General features: G+C 38.6%; 1 protein-coding gene across 1 annotated transcript in view; it reads left to right on the top strand.

Annotated features, from left to right (window-relative positions):
* Positions 1-21,424, top strand: part of LOC121946809 (copine-9-like) — a 93,426-nt gene extending 72,002 nt beyond the window's left edge. The window contains exons 16-21 of the mRNA XM_042491570.1: positions 2,075-2,256; positions 4,460-4,587; positions 7,462-7,564; positions 8,449-8,506; positions 11,933-12,006; positions 20,345-21,424. Coding sequence (XP_042347504.1) covers positions 2,075-2,256; positions 4,460-4,587; positions 7,462-7,564; positions 8,449-8,506; positions 11,933-12,006; positions 20,345-20,527 — 728 coding nt within the window. The 3' untranslated portion in view covers positions 20,528-21,424. The remainder of the gene's footprint in view (positions 1-2,074; positions 2,257-4,459; positions 4,588-7,461; positions 7,565-8,448; positions 8,507-11,932; positions 12,007-20,344) is intronic.
* Positions 21,425-22,739: the final 1,315 nt, after the last annotated feature.

Genomic DNA, 22,739 nt, shown 5'->3' with positions numbered 1-22,739 from the left:
GTTGGTCAGTTCAGTTATACAGCTTATTTGCTCATGAGAAATGTTTTTGACACTGTGAGTGGTGGATGACTACATTGTGGTGTGCCACAGGGTAACTAATTGGACCCACTTAAGTTTTCTATTTTTTCAAAAATCAAAAAAAATTTAGACAATATATCATTTATAATATGCAGATTATATAACATTACATATGCTGCAGTCAGTGGTGGTCCTAGTATCTGGGGGACCAATCCAGCCCCCTGGTTTGACTAACCCTAACAGTGCCCCCCCACCCCAACCCTAACAGTGCCCCCCACCCCCCAGTCTGATAGATCCAAATCCAGAGCTATGATGCTAAATACCACACGCTAAAGAAAAAGGTTGAAAGAAAAGATGATTCACTTAAACAATTTTACAGTCATTGGTGGATTTGCTAAGCAGTAGCATTTTTCAAAATACTCGACTGACTATAAGGTACTATTGTCTCATGTTGGGGAAATTATTAGTTGCCAGTCCAATGCAGTGGCACAGAGGAACGCAATTCATCTAATATTGTTTCCAATTGTTTTTCAAAAGATAAGAACCTCTGACATGACTACCAGAGAGTCTGTAATGCACCCTTACTCTACTTTGTTAGAGTGCCTTCCAATTATATCATTTGCTCTTTAAAAAAAAACTGTATTTTTCTCTGTCTGAAATTGTTAAAATGACACAACTTGAGTTTTGTGTTTTTAATTATCACACAGTACAGAGTATATTTTTAAAATACAACACTTCAGTTTGAAAAGCACTTGTCCCTTTTCCCATTTGTAATGTAACATGACCTTTCTTCATTTTTCATGGGAGATACACCACTGGCTATCAGCACACCACTGTCTTACATAGATTGTTACATTTAGCCTCTTATTTTCGCATGATAGAAAGTGCAGTCGACCATGCAAGGTGCACAGGGCGTGGTGAATGTGAATGTGTGGTATTTTCATGGCCAGAGGCGCGGGGTACACCTGCAGCGCAGTTGGAAGCTAGATGGGATTAGGAGGAATACATTATCGGTAGGTGTGTTAGGAGCTGGCATCTATCCTGGCTAATCAAATCATCCCCCTCCTTTCATTCCCTTTAAAGCAGGCCACTTGTTTCATTACAGAGGAGACACTCCAGACCTGCTTTTATCCCAAGGAGAGAAGTCAGAGCTGGCGTTCAGTTGTTGTTAACATGTGTGTAATAATTCTAATTGTGTAAGACATTTGCATGATTGCCTTAACTGATAACTCTCCATAATAATCCTGTTTACATGACTCTTTGATTTTGATTTGTCCTTCTCTGCAAATATCAAATTTGACTGTTAAAGCCATGTCTCCAAATAGAGTACATCAAAGCCACAGCTTGTCTCTAATGTAATTAACCTAAATATATATATTTTTTTAAAAAACCTAAATTAATTTGTATGATTTCTTTCAAAAACTTGGGTAGAAGGAAATGAGCAACTTAACAAAAAAATGGCAGAAGAAATTAGTAGAAATACGTAAATTAGTAAAAAGTTACAAGAAAATTATCTGGGAAAAGCTTAAAAAAAAGAGAATGACCTGAAAAAAGTGCTGAAAATTCTAAATATACAATGAAAATAATTCTGAATATAGTTTTGTTGTGATTTTTCCTCATTTCTCGATAATTTTCTCATAATCCCCCTTTTTAAACAAATTTTCTGGTCATTTTCATGGCACCTTTTACTAATTTCTTGCCATCCGTGTGACATCGCTCATTGCTTTTATACCCCATGTTTTTGAAAGGAATCAAAGCAATTAGCTCATCTTTCAAAGAGTAATATAGCTTGTAAAAGGCATCTGAAAACTGATGTTTATCTGTGTTTCAAAAGGTCAAAATGGAAATGCTAGACACTACTTTCGTCTAAACTGTTTGAAAGAAGGAGATGAAACATAAATATTTTCACAGCATGAATCATCTCCTGTCACCGCTGGGGACACGTTGCACTTTATATTTCACAGGTCAAACCACACAAAGAGAAGGAAGGAGACTTATTATGGTTCATTTCTTTGTGTTGTTTGTGTGTGTGTGTGTGTGTGTGTCATCCTCCAAGGTAATCCCTCTCAGCCCACTTCCCTCCACTATATGAGCCCCTACCAGATGAATGCATATGCCATGGCCCTGAAAGCAGTGGGCGAGATTATCCAGGACTACGACAGTGACAAGCTCTTTCCTGCCTATGGTTTCGGAGCTAAGCTGCCCCCTGATGGCAAAATCTCCCACAGCTTCCCGCTGGTAAGTCACACACATGTAAACCCACACACAAAACATATGAATTAACACATATAAGGGGCACACAGTCTGCCCGTAGCAGGGTGTGGTTTGGACTAGGAGCTGTCACTGCAGCAACAGCTGGTCACACAAATTGAGAAGTTGGCTCAGTCTGCCTGCCAGCAGGAATCTCCCAGCATCCCCTCCAATTCCTCCTTGCATCCTCCTGAGGGATCAGGGCAGTTAGAAACCACTGGTTGCTAAGCTGAAGTAAAGCCAAATCCGACCTTGAGTCACAAATGTGGCCTCTGCTGCTTTAATATTTACCACTCCTTTTTGATACTTCTCTCATGAGTCTGTGTATGAAACAGCAATACTAAATCACTCAAATGTCTTTTTGAAAACGCCTTTAAACTTTATTACTGTAATATTATCTAGTAATTGAGTCTTAAATGTCTGTCAGTACCCCCTTGAGTTTACACTGCTTTTTACTACTTGAGGAACTTTGAACTGACATGAACTTACTATACTTATGTGAACTTACCAGTAGCTTGAGACTTTAACCAGTTCTCATCCCAAATCATCACATTTTTCCACTTTGCAGTGGACCTCTGCATCACCATATTACACTCTAGGTATCCTTCTGCATCTGCTGTTGACTTCACGGAATGGCGTTAAAATAATGGCAACAAATACACATGGTGGGATGATGCTGTATGTGGTGATGTGTGTATGTTTACACAGCACAAGTACATGGCAATCATTGCAGAGAAGTCAACAGAAGCACATGCGGGCATGGATGGTTATAATTAGGCAAAAGGGCACATGGTAAGGTATAGAAAATAAACATCACATCCAGACAGGAGGTGAACACTGGACTCCTGCGTGTAAGTCAGGGTTTTGTTGGACCCATCCACTGCTCCTTCCACCTTCCCCATAGGGACCTTAATGTTTCTTTTATTACGTTGTTTTTGGCAATGTGTCACCATGACATCCTCCAGTGGCATATCATGCAGACTAGACTGGTTCCATCCAATCGCGTTCTAAACTGATGTTTATTGTCCATGTATCTTGTGCACTTAGCAAGTGCAGTCCAGCAGTCTGCCAGTGTATAATAACACTACAACCAATTCTTTCAGGCCACATTCTCAGCTGAAGTCACTCAAGTCACTCAGGTGGATCATGGAAACACAATAGGTGGCTTTTGGTGTTGGGATCTTATGCCAAAAGCACTGCAAAAGCAACAATATTTAATGAATTCAGAATGAGAATGGGCTGATGTTTCTGCACAGGCATTTTCCATGCACTGTTCATACGTTCTCTTATGAAAAATAGTGCACCAAAATTCATACCCATACCATGTAATCATAAGCCAACAAAGAGACCATAGACTGTACAAGTAATGGACATAGCTACTGTGATATCACCCATTGATTGGTGGAATACAGTTTTGAAACCACAAGTTTAACATTTCAGCCTTTGCCATATTGTTGTTTTCATATTGCAGAAGTGACCATATTTGTACCAAAAGGCTTATGCGGTGGAGGAGCGAGGGGTGGATTTGACTGGACGCTGAGGATACTATTGGCAGACAGTCTGTCACTCAAGTGGCCCCGTCCTTCAAGCATAATGTTGGGCTGTAATAAAATGTACATAGGATGAGTTGTTAAAACAAATTTAAAATAAATAAATAAAAAAATCACCCTATCCCAGTTGTCAGTAAAATTGAAATTAGTTATTGAGATCAAAATCTTTTTTTCCAGGCTGTAAAAACGTGTATTGCTGTTGTGAATCTGGACATTTTAACATGGAGTTCTTTTAGGACTGACTCTGTTTTGTAACCAACCTCAAGTGTCAGATTGATGAATTGCAGTTTTTGGCACTTCCACTTTGGCTTAATTTTTCCGCCTCAGAGGTTGCCGCTTGGAAGAGACACATTTAATTGGGAGTAGCCTCTTGAGTTTGCCTGATATGTTGTGGATTTCTTTTGTTGTCACCATCTGTTGTATCACATGGGTACTATTTCCATATACAGATTGTATCAGATAGTGGTAAATTAATTGCATATACAATTGAAGGCTGCATATTTAAGATATGTGTATTTATCTTTATGTGCTCTGCATAGATAGATGTTCCTTGTTTATTGCACTGCCGTGTTAATTATACTGTTGTACCCTGGGTGTGTGGAGGCGCACGGTGTCGTTCATTAGTGTGCACTCTGTTGCAGAGTGGTGACGCTGAGAATCCAAACTGTGTGGGCATAGAGGGGGTTCTGGAGGCCTATTTCCAGAGCCTGAGGACAGTGCAGCTGTATGGACCCACCAACTTTGCACCTGTCATCAACAAAGTGGCAAAGTAAGTTTTTAAAGCGTGCATATGTTAGAGTTTTAAGCCATGGTTATACCTTTTAAATTAAGGGGGTGTAATTCTGACATTTTGTTTTCTTTCAACTAAATCTGAGGAGTTCTTATTTATTTTTATATTTAAAAGCCTTGATCAGAGCTCATTAGTGACATGACTCACGACAAGCTTTTCATCCAGATTAGAGACTTTGTTTTATTTATAAACGTGAACACTGGGGGGGTTGAGTCAACATGTGCTGGATTAAGGATGTTACAGCTTCCCATCAGCTAATAATCACTTTTTTATGCCTCAGAGTGTGGCATAAGGAAAAAAGGGAAAAGGGGCTTGATTTAAGATTTTTTTCATTTGTATACATAATTTCACACATAAAAAAGAAAATAATTTTATGTATCTATGATGTATGAAACTCCAAATCCAACTGCAATCAATGACTGTTAACTGCTCCCTGTATGGTTCAGAAATGTGTATGCATTTAGTTTTGAATTGAATTTTTTGAGAGACTAGTTCAAAAAACAGCTGAAACAGCTGAAATGGGACATTTACACAGTAACTCATTTACGTCTGTAGATCACAGAAATGTACTCAGCTGCCTTAAGTCTTTAGTGCTCATGCCTCATGGGCCTGTAGATCCAGGTATTCAATATCCAGAAAAAAACCCCCTTTTTTTTTGTTTGTTTTTGCTTCATGCACCAGTGAGCAGCTCTCATACAAATGAATGGGGCCCTGCCCCCATGGCTGTATCCAGACTTTTCCTATTACATCCATGATGAGCAGGTGCTAATAAAGAGCATTGCTGTACAGTTTTTGTGATCTGTTTTTCGACCTGGGATGTACAATAATCAACACTGACACATTGTCTTCAGTCTGCTGCTTTTATTGTACTGTTTCATGACCTAAAACAAAATTGTGCATTATTGAGAGCATTGTTTTCAGTCAGAAACATGATTATTCAAGTACTTTGGTCAAAACTGATCATTTTCTAATGGTATAATGGTCACTAATTTTTGATGGTGATCTTCCCCCACTGATTTGAGCACTTTTACAAGAGGTTCTGTTTAAACAGTTGAGGTTGTTTTAGCCACTCAGCATTGGAGCCAGTGGCCAGTTAATAGAATGCACTGACTAATCTCTCTCTTATTTTTTGCACCTTAAAAGCTAAGACCTATGATATGTGACGGGTTAAATGTTCAGTAAAAGGTTAATAAAAAGTTGTCCACGCTATTGTTGTGGAAAAAGCATGGATTAACCTGGCTGTTAGACTAGAACTGTGTTGGACATTTTACCCTACGTGTCAGTGCACTGAATCTGTTCTCAGGTTTTTATCCCACCGTGTTTGACAGCAAAGTATCAAGCCGCAAGAGGCATAGAGGTGACATAAATCCCCCCACTGAAAAATAACTCACACAAGAAGGAATTGGTGCTATTGCTCACAGAGGCTCATCCTCGCATGAGGCTAAAAGTTCATTCACATACTGTACATACACACGTAGAGGGAAACATAGACTCAGCAATCAATGACCTGTTCAGCCAGGTGGAACGGCTGTGTCGCTGCTATTGGATTCTGTCTCCTTGCAATAAATACACAAACAGCAGGTGAAGGACACACACATACAGACGCGCACACACACCTACGTGTTGAAACACTCCGCCAGATATCAGCTCCAGCTTGATGCAATGCCAGATGAGTTTGGAGATGTGGATATATTCATTTGTTTTTCTCATCGAACCCTGTGTTTCAAAGGGAATGGAGAGCAGTGGAAGCATAAGAAGCAGGGTCACATGGTTTTCTTCATGCCGTGTTTTTGCTGCTTGTTATTTTTGAAGGGTCTCTCTGTTGCTGAAGGTTATGGTTTTAGGTAGTAAACAACTCTGTGGTCTGCTATGAAAATAGCATTCTAGAACAAAGGGGTTGCCATGGTGTGCGCAAGGAGACCAAATCCATTTTAATTGAGTTTGTATTTTACATCAAATGAATCAAATAGATCCCTGAGTGAAATGTGCATATTATTTTATCAGAATTTTTGTCACATGATTCTTTTTCCACATTTTACTATGATTCCCTATCAATATATGACTGGAAACATGGATATGCTTTTTTCACATTTGCAAGTAATGATAATAACTTTATTTATATAACATCTCTAAAAGCAGAGTTTACAAAGTGTTTTGACAATAAAGCAAAGCAGAAGCAAAAAAATACCCTAAGGTGATATAACTCCAACGATGGAAATGGTTGTCGCATAGCCAGTAAATTCAATTGTGAGCTTTTGCATATGAATTGTGGAACAGCATGTTAACCCTATTGTTGTGGGGCAGTATAATAATAATAATAATAATAATAATGATAATGATGATGATGATGATGATGATGATGATAATAATAATAATAATAATGTACTATTTTACAGCATTAACAGGAAATTTAAGCTACTTCAGGTAACAAGTTTGGCTGAGGCTGTTGGACTTTGAACATCCCTGTATCAAAAAAAAATAGCAGGATAGAGCAGCTGATGTTATTTTCCCAAAGTCATTTATAATTCAGCATCTTAAGGGTAGGAAAGAGAAAAGAAAAGAACGTGCAAGTGACTTAGTATGGTAAGCATCACTTCAGGAAGGTCAGAGAATAAGTTTCTATAAATTGGACACTTGACTCAACCTTGTGTTGGAATCCTGAGCTACAGACAGATAGAATCATGTTTGAGACCAACATGCAGGTACTCTTTGTGTTTTCATCACTAGGCAGAATGTTGGCTCTAACCCAGCTACCTTTGTGTGTGTGTGTGTGTGTGTGTGTGTGTGTGTGTGTGTGTGTGTGTGCGTGTGTGTGTGTGTGTGTGTGTGTGTGTGTATGTGCACATCCCCCAGCTGTGCAGCAGAGATTACAGATGGCTCTCAGTACTTTGTCCTACTGATGATCACAGATGGAGTGATATCTGACATGGTCCAAACCAAAGAGGCTGTGGTCAATGTGAGTCAACAAACACACACGCACACACTGACACACACACACACACACACACACACACAAACACACACACACAGACACATGCATGTATGTATAAACCAGCACTCAGAGAGACTGCTGAATAGCAGTGCTGTTCCCTCAGTTACTCTCCTGTCACCAGTGTTCATCTCAGCCTCATGTTTTCTTTTGTGTAGGCGGCTAAAGCTCTATTATATTTCTCAAGAATAATGCATTCTATGATGTTTGGATAAAAACAGCTCGACGTGTCTCAGCATTCTGTGATAAGCAACCCCTCAGAAAGAGAGCAGAAATACCAAACACAAATTTTCACTTCAAGTTTCAAGTCAAAGAGAGGAAAATTATTTTCTTCCTCTAATTGTGGCTGACTCTTACTTTTATGGAGAGGTCAATAGTTGTTTCAGTAACCTGTCAGATTCATGTTTGAGAGGCGTCTGATCCAATTACGTCGGTTCTGATTGATTTCTCTCGTGGCAGGCAGTGTAGAATATTGAAAGCAAATTATTTTATTTTTCCGCCTATCTAATTATCTTCCATGTGTAAAGGTGTAAAATAGGTGAAGTCTCAGATATTTGTTTTCTCTCGGTGCACAATTTTTGAGTTTGCATTAAGGAGAGTTGAGGTTTGGGAAATAAAGTTAACTGCTGTGAATGTAGTAGAATATTGCAACAGGTTAATAACCCCACCTCTCATCTTAAAAGAATGAATAAATCATTTTTGGAAGACCATGCTCACTACACTAAAATGACTGAACTCTTTGGGAAGCTCTGGTGTTCATCCAAAGCTTATAGATGCCTCAAAACATTCTTAGGATCTAATGAATCAACTGACTTGAACGTTCATTGTCTCTCCTTTTTTCTCCTGTACAGGCGGCAGCGCTCCCTCTCTCCATTATAATCGTTGGTGTTGGACCTGCTGAGTTTGATGGTGAGTGCTCCATTTTAGAAACAGGTTGATAATTTTTCATGTCACCATGAGTAAACATGACAGAGGAGAGGACAAGAAGTCACTTCATCAACTAGAAGATCAAATGTTCAATCAGTGTCACAGTGATGCAGCAGAGTGGCCTCTTGAATAACAGTCAGAGTGAGCACTGCATGTTAGACTGACTAATACGTCACGATTTTCTCAGATCAAATGGTAGTATACACTCCTATAAATAGACACTGAACAGTTAAAGAAGTTAAATTAAGTTTTTACATTGTGATATAAAAAAAGAAAGGACTTGTGCCATATATACAAGTTTGTGTAAGGATACACTGTGGACACCAGGCAAGGAAGCATTCATGACACCGTTAACAACTAAAGTCCAAAGACAAAAATTACAGAAAGAACCACTGGACTGTATTCCTTATCCAGGCTCCTATGGTGTTAAGTTTTTCATTAGAGCTATCGAATGATTTTTTTTAAATTGTGATCATTCACAAAATCTCAGTAATAAATTGAAACTAATCACATTTTTTAATCGTGCTTTCAATTTCATTATTTTGCTATACAGGACAGTTTTGAAGTCCTTATTGACAGGGTAAAGCAATTCTTATAAGATTTTGTAGAAATCTAATGACAGCAAAAAACTGCATTCGACTAGCATAAAGTGGGCCAGTCTGTAAAAGGGAGACTCATGGGTACCCATAGAGCCCGTCAAGGGACCCCTGTGAAATGACCATGCCGTTTTCCCATTGCCAAAATTAAGCATAATTTTGGAGTGTTATGTAGCCTCCTTCCTGAGAAGCAAGCATGACATATTGAAACCACTAGATTCCTCAGGTCTTCTAGTTTAATATGATACCAGTACCATCACTAGTTTTAAAACTCAGCCTGGTACAGCCTCTTAAAGACAGGAATGTCGTCCGGTGATTAACGTGATTTAAAAAAAATAAAATAAAGCATGTATGTAAGGACCTTAACACATCAAGGTATGTGCTATGATTTGATGTTACTGTTTTGAGAGGAGCCTGGATAATGATTTAATTAAAGGTTTCCAGGTTTCCTGTTCACCAGTATACATTGCATGTATATTTACAAAAATGCTAAATGTTTTTTTTTTTCTATCATATAATATTAAGTGCCACTAGTGGTCAAATTCCCCATTGTGCACTTTTTAATAAGGCATATAGGTGAGCATTATTTAATCACAACTGGAAGCAAAGTCCTCGTGCACTGAATACATTTGAAATGTAAGCTTAATTAAATACACCAACCTTGATATTGGGAAGACACAAATGTGTGAAGTGTTTTTTGAACAGCAGCATTCGACCTAGACCATGGCTTTTACCTGATTTGATAGCACTCTTTTGAGCAAACAGGAAGCCACTATAGCAGCTGTGTCGTAATTGGTTCTTCTTCCCCCAGTACGCTGCTATACTTCCTGGGGGAGTTGGGCCAAAAGTCAATGGAGTCAAGTGTGCAGGCATTTCACAGTCCACAGATCAATGACTTTTCAGTGGGGACTGTGTGTGGGTGTGTGTGTGTGTGTGTGTGTGTGTGTGTGTGTGTGTGTGTGTGGGGATGAGTGTGTGTTTGTGTGTGTGTGTGCAGGCAGTCTGTGCTCGGCAGGGTGTGACCACTTAACACCTCATCATTGTGTTGGATGGCCCATCATTTTCTACCTGTTTTTAGGAAACAACAACAGTCATGTTTGAGGGTCACAAGGTCAAACTGGTTTAATAGCACTGTTTCTGTGTGTGTCAACACTTTGTTACCAGGCCTAATTGCCACCCAAATTAGCAAGTGTACGTGGGTCTTTTAAACATAGGAAAACCCACCAGAGATAGGTGACAGACTCTTTTCCCATTGCCAGTAGATCAGAGCTGTGTACACAGTTCAGCAGACTAGCATGCCTTTCTGCTTATTTTTACTCATGGGTGACATGTGGCACTTGGTTTTCATACCTTTTACTTCTTCAGCCTCTCTCTCAATCTCGATGTAGACTAATTTGGAATGATTTTTGATGTTTGGGGCGGAGACGAACATTATTTTGTGGTGGCACTTAATTGCATCTTACCAGTAAAGGGGCCAACATTTACCTGGGTTTTGTATTTCTTAGGTTTTTTAATTTAGGTGGAGGTTGTGGAGGTTTCATGCAGTGGAAAAGAGGCTTAAAGTTACATCCACAGGGATACAATTTTGTTTTAGAATGCATTATAACTATTACTGCATTTATGCCTTGCATCCACACTAATCCTGCATTTTGAAACCCCTGAATAGCAGACCTCTGAAAGCTCTGCTCAGATGGCTATGTTTGCTTCCCAAGTTTATCTTATCACAATGTGTTAAGCCAAAACATTAGCCTACATACTATTATGATTGTATCCCTCTATTGTGAGTACTCCTTTCCAATTACAATGGCTTTCTTTCTGGATAATACTCCTGGCATCGCTCTGATATATGACTCCCAATATGTTTTCTGCAGTTTTGAATGTCATACCCTGGTTACTTTCATCAATAGTCAAACTTCATCGTCAGTCCAACCAAAGAAATCTTTGATCTGTCTTCTCATTATCTCCATGGTATTTTCTGTAATTAAGCGAGCAACTGCAGAGCAGACCATCTGCTTCATATCTGCATGTGGATGCCCATTGTACTTGAATGGCTATACTATATACATTTTCAGGCATGTTAGCATGTACAAAGACTAACTCTGAAGCTGTGCCATGTTATGTCTCCAGGGGTCATAATAGCTACAAGGCTTAATTTCAAGAGTTTGGATGTGGCCTCAGTCTGTGTACTTCATTTCTGAACATGAGTATTTATTTTTCTAATCTCTTACTATGTCTCTTTCAGTTTGATGCTGTCAGATCTAAAGTCACTCATACTTTATGGTTCCATGTGTGTCCATTTGCTGATTTGACCTCACATCGTGCTCAGCCACCTTTCTGTAGCAGTGCTGCACATCCAGGCTGTTTTGTATCTCTGCCAGAGCAACTCCAGATGCAGGGTGCACGCATTTGTGCAGTTGCTGTTTTTGAAGGCCTCTCATAATGACATCTCCATCAGAGCGCAATCAGAGCAAGCACCTCTTTGTATTTTGGGCCATAGTTGAAATGGCTGTATAAAAGTGCCCCTGTAGCTACACATATATGCCTTTGAGCTTTCATCATAAGGGGCCTGAGTTATTTTCATTTTCTGACCTGTAGTGTAATTGCATGTCATTTTTTCTTAAGAAATGGCATTCTTGGTGCACAAATTGTTCCAACCATTCTCCGCTGAATACCTGCTCTTACTCCCCATGCTGTGTTCCACCTCAGCAATTATGTTATGAAAATACAAAAGAGCATCCTGTCCCTTTTTTACTTCTCCCTCGGTGGTTTCAGTATTGAGTCATGTTCTCTCTGTTGCTTTCTCTCCTTTTAGCGATGGAGGAGCTGGATGGAGATGAGGTGAGAGTGTCCTCCAGAGGACGTCTTGCTGAGAGAGACATTGTACAGGTACTCATCGTAATTCTGGTTAATGTTGCAAGTTGAACTTGTTTCTGTCAATAGCAGCTGCATGGGGGAGTTTTTTTTTCCCCAAAGGAGGATGTTTTACATTTATAACACACACTCAAACACACACTGGGATCTGCCTCATGCAATAAACAATACCTCTCTATGATGGGCCACTGAACAAGCTCAATGTCTTGCTCAAGGGTATAATACCATGATTCATGGTTGGACAGAACTATTTGCAGTAGTATTATCAACACGTTCTCATCCCAACTCATCAAGTGTCGCTGCTGTCAGTGACCTTCTGCATCTACTTATGACGTTTTAGGTATCCTTCAGCATCAGCTGTTTACGCTCCGGGATGCCGTTTTAGTGATATCAACAAAATGCGCATGGTGGAATGAAGTCACGGTGGGATGACGCAACCGTGATGTTAACAAATGCACAAGGTGGAATGAAGCAGCATGGTCCATATGTTTACACAACAGCGTGGATTGTCACGATGGTTGGGATTAGGTACATGTATCGACACTGGAAGCGAACTCTAAACACCTGCACAAAAGTCAGTTGTTTGTAGGACCCATCCACCTCCCAACCCAACTGCCCAATAAGGACATTTACACTCCACATATTACATGGTTACCGGCAGGGTTATTACCTGATGCCGTCCTTCAGCATTTCATGCGCACACGTCAGGTTGAGAATATTGAGAATGGGCTGGTATTATTTGCTGCCGGACAGTACCTGCCATGGCAGCATGATACTCGGACGGCCAGCATCAGATAAGAATGCGGCCAGCCACAATGAAATATAAGGAGCACAAAGGTAGGACATGCGGGAGGGCTGATGAATGGATCCAACAAACCCTGGACTTTCATAGGGGAAGTCCGGTGTCGCCTCCTTTCTGAATGTGATGTTTTTTTCCCACACTTCACTTTGTGCCTCTTTTGCCTTAATCAGACCATCCATGCCAACACATGCTTTTGTTGATGTCCCAGCATTGGTTGCCTAAACATAACCTTGTGCAGTGTAATTACTTGTGCTGACATCACAGTAGTGGCATCCCAGAACGTAAATAGCAGATGCCTTGATACCTACAGCTTAATATGTAGACGCCCAAGTCAACTGCAAAGCAGCAATATGTGATGACTTAGGATGAGAACATGTTGTTTGGACTTAGTGGCATCAAGTGGTGACATTGTAGATTGCAACAAACTGAAACTACTGAGAACTGCAGTGGCCAACCTGAAAATGTGAATAACCTTACTTGAGCCAGAGTCTGGTTTGTTCATTCTGGGCTACTGCAGAAAGAACACAGTGTACTCTGTAGATGATGACCTGCTCCACATGTAGATATTAACAGCTCATTCTACGATAACAACAGCTTATGAATATTATATTCCATTTCGACCAATACACTCCCTTATATTTCACACTGGACCTTTAATTTAACAGGAAAGTTCATGGAAAAGGCTGTTAGAGTGCCTTAACCAAAAAATGTAAAAAAATACAAATGTGTTGCAAATATTTTCCGTTATCCACAACTCTGTACCAATGCTGATCTTTCTAATTAAACATACTAGACAAGTAGGATTGAGATATTGTCTTTAACTGACCAGAGTTGACTGAAAGTGTTGCATTTGGTGTTGGTGGTCAGCTTGTTTGTTAATGCTGGAGTTAACATAAGTCCCTGGTGAAGGCATGATAAGGTACTTTACCATTGTCATTAACAATGTATTTTTTTACTTTTGAATTGATAAAGATTTATTGAAAATAAGATTTGTGATTCTTATTTGAATCTTAGTTTTCCTCCCACGCCTGCAGTGGTCTCCAGTGCAAAGTCACAAACTGCCAATCCCATTTTAGTTTGAAAAGTCCAGGGTTGCATTTTAGTGTGAAAATGCTATTCTTCTTAGTTTAGCCTTGCCATGTTGCCGTGACGTAAGATATGTTTACGTCAACAAACTTTAGCAAGATGAATCTTACCAGAGTTTCCGACTTGGAATTCCAACTTGAATGACTGTTCAATTGCATTTTTCAGATTTCTGAGTACAATAAATTGCAGCCTTTTTGCTGAAACAGTGCTAAAACTCTTATGCATGGATATCGTTTTTATTTTAAAATACTGTTTAAAACAAGAACGTATTGATGTAAATGTGTCTTTTGTTGTATGCCACCTCAGCTTTTGCTTCTGACAGTATTTTAAAAAGCAACCAATGTGTTACACCACCATACAATCTCAGAAGAGTGACCCATAATGCCACAGTGCCAAGATAAAAGCCAAGGAACTGGCTTTACAGGCAATCTAAATGATTGGCGAGAAATCATTTATGGGATAGGTAAATGGATTCATTTTCCCTTAGGGTGCCTATATTGTACTTCATGTGATGCACAACATGGACCACATTTTATTATGTGAAAATGATTAATCAATTCCATTCAAAACTGTATCTGCCAGAAAAAGATGAAATAGATCAAAGTTAAAATGCTTAAAAGCTCAACACTTTTACCAGCTTTGTAACCCAAATCAGCTGTTGCAAGACATATTATAGATGGCAGTCACTTTATTACAAATCTTGCATTCTGTAGCATTGACATGATTATTCCAAATCATAATAGTGGAAATGCAGATCAAAGGCTATCCAATGTGAATTCAGATATATCCTCTCTTCTATCTATCAGTATGCACATGAGAATATGTCAATGCTATGGATTTATATTTAATTTCATTTGTATTTGTTCTGGTCATGTAAATGCACAACAATCCGATTTAGATTAAAAACCACTCTAATACACATTCCACACATGACCAAAAAAGAGCACGAAGAAAGAAAAAAAACAACAAAATTATTAGATGGTCAGTCAATTACTGTTACTTTACAAACAATACTTACAGTAAATCAGAGAGAAAAAAAATACATATAAAAACCCAGAGCCGTACACCAAGTCACCTTCAACAAGGGGAGAGATTTTGCCCAATAGCGTCATATAGTCTAATTATTTTGTATTCATACATCTTCTTAAACTGAAAAATATTTTTACAACACTCATCATTTGGTAAAGAATGCCACAGTTTGACATCGACCACAGAAATACACATCTGCTTTAATTTAGTCTGTGCAAACTGGTGTTAAAAATTACATTTCCTTCTGTGGTCCTCATCCTCTGACATAAAAACAAACAACTTCTGCAAGTTTTCTGGTTTTACTCTGCTTTTCACCTTGTGCATAAAAGCTGGTGAGTCTTTGTTAAGTTTGTGCTGACTTGATTGGCTTCATGTGTGCTCAATCAAGTCCTGATGACTGACCAGGTGCACCTGGAAAGGAACCTACTTAACGGGTGACTCATCATGCACGCCTCATTTTGCACTGAGGAGCATCCAACATGTGCTGAAGCGTTTGCACTTTTACAAAGATTTTTACTGTCTGTACAGCCTCAGCATTATAATAGAAGCATTTAAAAATCCTAACTTTTATTTCTTTTATTCTCTGTGTGCAGGTCCTCCCTTGCTTTACTATCCCTTTTCCCTGACTAATGCACCAGAGAAGAAGATTAACAAACCCTTGTAAAAACATTGCATCTAACTAATAGCATCCTGTAGGCTGGAATTCTTATGCTGTGACCTTTAATGACTCCATCCTCTCATCAAAGTGAACCCAAGATGTTAATACCTGTGGTCATGTATTAATTTTTGCTAAATAGTCGGCACTCTCTGCAACATAAGCTAATACTAATTATACATTGTACTCAGTAAAGCTAAAATATGCATTCAGAGCTTGACAAAAAAAGGTTTTATTGGTCGCTATTAAAAATGGCAACACATTTCCTTACTGACTCTGCCCTGAAAGACCCTTCATCCATCATTACTCTCATAGCCAACAAGAGAGAGCACCTCCTCCTTTAAACTGTTTTACAGTGAGTTTTATAAAGAGCAGTGAGCAGTAACCCCACCAGGGACTGATAAAACAGGATCTGGCAACAGTAAATAGTGATTTTAGAGAGCCCGATATGAGAACACAAATAGGAAGAAAATACAATGGCCTCAGATAACAATGTACTGTAGAAATTTGGTGTAATAGAGAAGAAGACTGGTCAGTCAGCTGGAAGTCAGTAAAGGCTGGAGTGATAAATGAACACCCACAATGATAAATGTACAGTATAGTGCCTAGATGTTAAAAGGAGGCATTTGAGTATATTAGATAAGATAGCAAAAATGTAAGTGTAGCAAAGTGGAAGTGGCTATTTACTGGATGAGGAGGAGGAGGAAGTCACATTAGTGTAGATTTGGGTTGTATGATGAGATTATTGTTTAATACAGTATTGGTTGGCCATGATAATGGTCATACAAACAGTGCATACAAACAACCTGTTCTGCAAGTGTCTTCCTTCACAGCATGGGCTATTTAATGTAAAAGATGCATCTAGCTTTAATTTTAACATTAGTATGATATTGTATGAGCTAAAGTGGTCGCAGTAATTTTCGCAAATATATTCTGGCATATTTAAAAGGTTTGACTTAATTGCCTTGTTGTGCTGCTATCAGTGAACACAGAAACAGTTTGTAAAACATTATGCATGACAATGATAAAAATAAGACGTGAAATATTCTGACCCCACACAAGGTTAATAACTGTTTTTCATTCTATATTGCTATCATATTTTCACAGTCCTGTCCCTCCACTTAGTTTCACTAACAGCAATAATTATATTTTCGTGCTCACAGTAATCCTTTTTAACCTTATTATTATGACAATAATTCAACAGGATGTTTGCACTTATAGCTGAGAGAACGAAGGTCATTCACTTTACATTTCAGTGCAGTCTTGTCATTATTGATTCAACATGAAGGCTGTCTACATTGCAGTTATATTATTTTTTTTATTCTTGGTGTAAATTAAAGTCATTTTTCTCTCCTTAGACCTCCACGCATGTACTGTGAACTGATGTACAGTTGTCTTAATATATTTCCTTGTATTCAGTATCTACCTGCCTGGTACCAGTTAAAAAGCTTTGTATGTATTCAGTGTACACTTCATTCACCTGTGAGCTGTTTGTGCAGGGGGAGATTTATGTCTGAGTACAGAGGTGTGTTAATTATAGGGTTCTTGCAATGCAGTTAGCACCAAAATACATATATATTATTACTGAGAACTATGTCTTGATTGCAGTTGAAGTATCTAAATTTACATGTACAGAGTTTTAATAGTCCTCCTTTTGTGAGTGTGTTGCACTAGAGACAGATCAAGGTCCATAGGATTTAGGGTCCTCTTCATGGCAGAAATGGTCAGAACCACCTGAAAGTAAAAGTAGTTTGTGTTTTCCTTACCTCAGTATGAGCTTTTAATTTCTATATATGGAGCAGGTCTGCATGGAGTTATCCACATGGTTTTGCAGTAGCCCAGAATCTATAATTAAACAGTGGCTCTAGATAAGACAATATGAGTTTTCTTTTATTTATTTTATTTCATTTTTAGTTTTATTTTTTGCTCTGTCTTTTTTTTCTTTCTTTTTCATTTTTGTATCGACCACCATAGTTCTCCCACACGCTTGGCATGTATCAAGTCAGCAAACTCATCGCTAGATGCCACACACTGGATCTTTAAATAAAGGTCTTGTTCTGCAACTGAGACAATTTTAAGATTTGCGTTTTTAAGAGAGAGAACTTCACTGATTTTACACATCAAATTCTGTTTGACACTTTAAAACCTGAAGCGACTTGGTGTCTTTTTGTTTTCACAAATTGCAAGGAATTACTAGATTTAGAAAATTAATTTTTCAAAAGGTAAGGAAAATGTCTAGGAAAATCAGATAAAAGCTAAGGAAAAGGGTATTTGATTACTACGTCATGTAAAAAATAAAAAAGCTATATAAAGCCTTTTGTAGCTTTAGAGGAAGCTGCATAATGTCTGATAAATTGCCTCAAGCAATGCCATTTTAGTCAGAGACATTTACTTTATTGGCCATTACTTGAATAATAACTCTGTATCTTCAACTGAACTGCTGGCAGTTGTAGAAATGAGGCACTGGTTTTTGACATTTAAGAAGAATGCATTGGGAAAAAAAATAAAACAATGTTACTTTTTCAGCAAAAAATCCCAAGACTGTACAAATTACAGCTTGTCAAACATGAATATTTCCTGTTTTCTGTGGTAAATTGAATTATTATATCTGGATATCTGAATGTCAGACAAAACAACTAATTTTAATATGTCAGCTTGTTCCCAGGGAAATGTGGATGGCCATTCTGAAAAGGTTATAGACTTAAGAAAATAAAATAAAATAGTTGGTAGCAGCCCTTGAATTTATGATTTAACAATTATGACTCATGTTTAATACATACAAAAATCAAAAGTTGTTAAAGAGCTTCGCCATGTAACAGGTCAGTCTGTAAAAGAAATCTTGTCCAATTTTTGGTGCAATGCGGTTTCAGCTGCATGGATGAGCTGGGAATATCCAGAATAACTTTTTTTTATACAACATGTAAGCAAGTAACAAATGAGTGACAATGCAATGTCCTGTCATTCTCTGGTTGTGCACTGTTTGACATTGTACAGTAGACAGCTCAAAGTGCCACCACTAAAAGATGAAATTGATGGGAAAATGATTGAGGGGGTTCAGTGTGAGAGGAGGGATGCAAGCGTCCCTCATGCTCATGATGGTCATAAATTAAAGCTTCAACGTTGAGATAAGTTTTAAATCCATCACCGGTGCAGCCGCTGAGAGATCATGAAACACTTTTCTTCCTTGAGGTCATTACTTTCTAACTCTGCCTCTCGAACACCAGGTGCCAATTACCATTTGAGCATTGTGCTATCTATTTTGCAGCCCGTTCTCACTTTGAACCTGTCAAATACGTCAACTCTGTCAGTGCTTTAGTGTCAAATGAGAACGTGCTTGGACAGAATCGGTGGTGCTGCTATTATACGCCACCAGCTAGCAGCTAATGGTGTTAAATTCTTAACCTGGGGAGAAACGGGAGGCTTCCTCAATAAAGCATAGAGTCAAGACAGTGGTGGTGTTATCAGTGGTAACCACCTAAGGAGAGCAGTACAGAACTGTGGTGAATGGCTAGCCAGTTAGATATGCACATACATACGGACTTGAATGCATATATGGGTGTTAACTTCATTCAGCACTGGGTCAGCTAATATAAAATTTTGGGGTTTGACATCCTCTCGCTGGAAATTTTAACCACCATACTCACTATAATATAAATACGTAATCAAAGCTGGGTTTAATCATCTGAGAAATATTGCTGAGGTACAGAGCTTTTCATCTCAGGATGACACTGAAAAACTCGTTCATGCTTTTATTTGTAGTCAGATGGACTACTATAATGAGCTGCTTACAGGAATACCTAAAAAACTAATTAACTGACTGCAGTTCCTCCATAATGCACAACAAAGAAATCTGACAACACCTGTGCTGAAGTCACAAGCCTGGCTTCCAGTCATTTTTAGAATTGATTTTAAATTTTTATTGCTTGTTTTTAAGGATTTACATGGTCAGGCCTTCCATTATTTCTCTGATGTGCTTGTGAGCTATGAGCCAGCTCGACCGCTTAGTCCCCAGGTCACCACGAATATGAGTGACAGTGTGTTTTGCTGTTATGTTCCAACTCTGATGATATTAAAAGTGTCCCAACAGTATGATCTTTTTAAGTTAAGTTGAAGACATTCCTTGCATGCCATGCATTTCAGAAGTCTGGTTGGACTATTTTAACTATTACTTTATTTTATTTCTTTTATTGGTTTTAACTTATGTATGTTTTCACTTTTATTGGCTTATTGGTTTATCTATCTTTTTTTTCTTCTTTGTTTGACTTGTGTGTTATCTTTTATTGGTCTGTCTTATTTCATTGTATTTTTAGTTCTTTTATTCGTTTGAATTCGTATGTATTATCCTCTTTTAATAGTCTACTTTAAGAAATATTTATTTATTCTAAGTTTTTTTTTTTCTTTTCTGACTCGCATGCCTTTTTTATCTTTTACTGGTTTATTCTTCATCTTAATTATTACTTTGTAAGTTTTTAATTTTATTTTTAATGGATTTCATACGCTTTTATGGCTTTGTTTTGTGTATGCAACTTGTACTTCACACTTTGTGCAGCACATTGTGCTTCCACCTGGAATGATATGTGCTATATAAATAAAGCCTTGCTTGTTGCTTACTCTGAATGTCATTTACAGGTCCATTAAGCGACAGACGATAATTTTATGTATTTCGTGTCTGAAAAGGGCTTTTTGAATTTTAACATTATGAGAGCAAAGTCTAGATTTTATGCCTCCAAAGAAATGTTAAATGTTTTATAATCTTAACTCTTATTTACCACTGCTTCCAGTTTGTTCCATTCAGAGACTACATCGACAGATCTGGTAACCAGGTCCTCAGCATGGCCCGGCTGGCTAAGGATGTCCTCGCTGAGATCCCCGACCAGCTGCTGTCTTTTATGAAGAGCCGAGGAATTGAACCGCGACCGGCCCTCTCTTCCTCCCCGCTACCGGAGCTACACCGGCATGTCTGACCCCCGACACTGCCACAGCCACTCTTCTCTGCCTTTCCGCCCTGACTCATCCCCCACCCCCGCTTATCTACGTTCACCTCCCGTACAGTCATTTGTCACTTTAAAAGGAGCAGAAGGATCGACCCGTGACTTGCCCTCTTCCTCTCTTATCACCGGTGAAGCCAAACACGCACATCACACCGACACAGTGGGCACTCATCCCTGACTGACCTGCTGCTGTTCTTCATCTTTTCTCTAACTCACCCTGTTATATAGCTTTACTTTTCATTTAGAGTATGACAGAGCTGCCGAGTGAGCGATGGCCGTCCCTCCCCTCCCCACTGACTATCATTCCAAGCTCAACTTTTTAAATTTCTCTGTTTACTCCCATCACCAGACACATTTTTGAGTTAAAAGTTTTTACTTTTGCCCTTGTCCTCAGTGTGTTGACACTGTTAACATTTGGCAGGAGTCCAAGGAAGTGCAAGACACTAAATTAAATTGAAGCTAGTCCCCGAATGAAAGCAGAGTTCTTGATGAGCAATAGATGCCAGCTTGTATCAGGTGCTTTGAGGATATTTTTGGCAAAGCCTCGACTGTAATCCATTGGAGTAATTGGTCACCGTGAGGACAGGTGTTAGTGATTTATACTTAACCATCATCATTATCATCTAGCTGTGACTAATCTCTTGAAGCTGAAATAGAGGCTGCTAACAATTAGTTCAATCCAAGGATTTCTCAAACTGCAAGGCTTTCCTCCCCATGGGGTGCAGGGGAGTTGAAGGGGGCGAGGACATGGGGCAATGAGACAGGTGCATGTTGATGTTCTAAAAGCGATGTTTAAAGTTTTTGTCGTCGGCTTGTTGATATGGTCTGGTTATCATCACAGTCCGCAGTCAGCTGCCACAGTGACTGTAACACACGGCTCATGTAGGCAATTACGTTTCCTTAATGGTCCTATATTGTAAAAAAAAAAAAAAAAAAAATCTGATTTCTAATCTTTTTTTTTTATTTAAAAGCAGACATAAAGTAAGTAAATACTTTTAAATAACATACGGGGATGCACACTGTCTGTATTCAGAAACTATGGCTTTTAAACGAGCCGTTAAAACTTCTGCAAATTTGTGATGTCACAATCACACTTTATAGACCTTTTCAGACTTAACAGCATAAACAATTTAAATGAGACCAAGTGTATTTCTTGTTGGAAAATTTGTTAATGTAATAGCTGACAGGATGTACACAGGGACCAAAGCTGTTGCCCTTGCAACATAATAGTAATGAAACTGTCTATAGACTAAATTACAATGTTTTTTACAATAACTTCCTGGAAGAAAGCCCTCACATCACAGACATTCAATAAAATGGCGCTAAGAAAAGTTGCCTTAATTTTTTGTTTGTTAGCCACTTAAAAGGGCCAACCTAAAACAATTTTTTTATACGGTACGGAATGACGATGTTTTCGGCCCATCACTGCCTCTATCAGCTATTGTGTTTGGAAAAGTGGAGAAATATTCCAGATAGCATACACTGACAGTGATATTGGGGTTTTGGGGGGGTTGTTCTGTTTTTTAGGTGGCTAGATACGTTTTGTTGTGGCCCTATCCACAGCATTACATTGCTAAGCTTAAGCAGATTTGGTTTATCAAAGTCACTAGCAAAGCAACACATTACATAAAATAGACAACTGTGTTTAACTATAAATCTTCAAACACTACGGTTACAGCTAAAAATGACAACAGAAATAAAGGAATTTGACAATTTCTCATCTCTGCAATTCAAAACAGTTGCCAGAGCGACATCATGGTGATTTGGTCTATAAAGCTAGCAAGTGCCAGCACAGTGTTACACTGTTGAAGTGCCATGAGGAGAGATGTGGAAGACCAGGAAACACTGACCAATCACAGCAGGCTGGGCTCTTCCTGGAGGTGGGCTTAAAGAGACAGGCAGTAGAGCAGAGTGTTTAAGACAGAGGGTGGATGCAGATATATTCAAGCAGGCAGTATGACAAAAAAGTGTAGTTTGGACATTAAAACATGTAAAAATGTCCTAGTATAAATCCAAAGTACAAGTATGAAGCTGATAATAAGCATAATATGGGACATTTAAACATTTGATTGCTTTAATTTGCATCAAACATTATAATCCTCTGAGTCATGACTCAAATCTGAACACACAGACACAATAGACCTACATTTAAATTCAGTGTGGCTTACACTTTCTGGGGATGTTT

The sequence above is a fragment of the Plectropomus leopardus genome, chromosome 8 (assembly GCF_008729295.1).
Source record: "Plectropomus leopardus isolate mb chromosome 8, YSFRI_Pleo_2.0, whole genome shotgun sequence".
Classification (NCBI taxonomy): domain Eukaryota; kingdom Metazoa; phylum Chordata; class Actinopteri; order Perciformes; family Serranidae; genus Plectropomus; species Plectropomus leopardus.
This window is presented reverse-complemented; position numbering and strand designations above follow the sequence as displayed.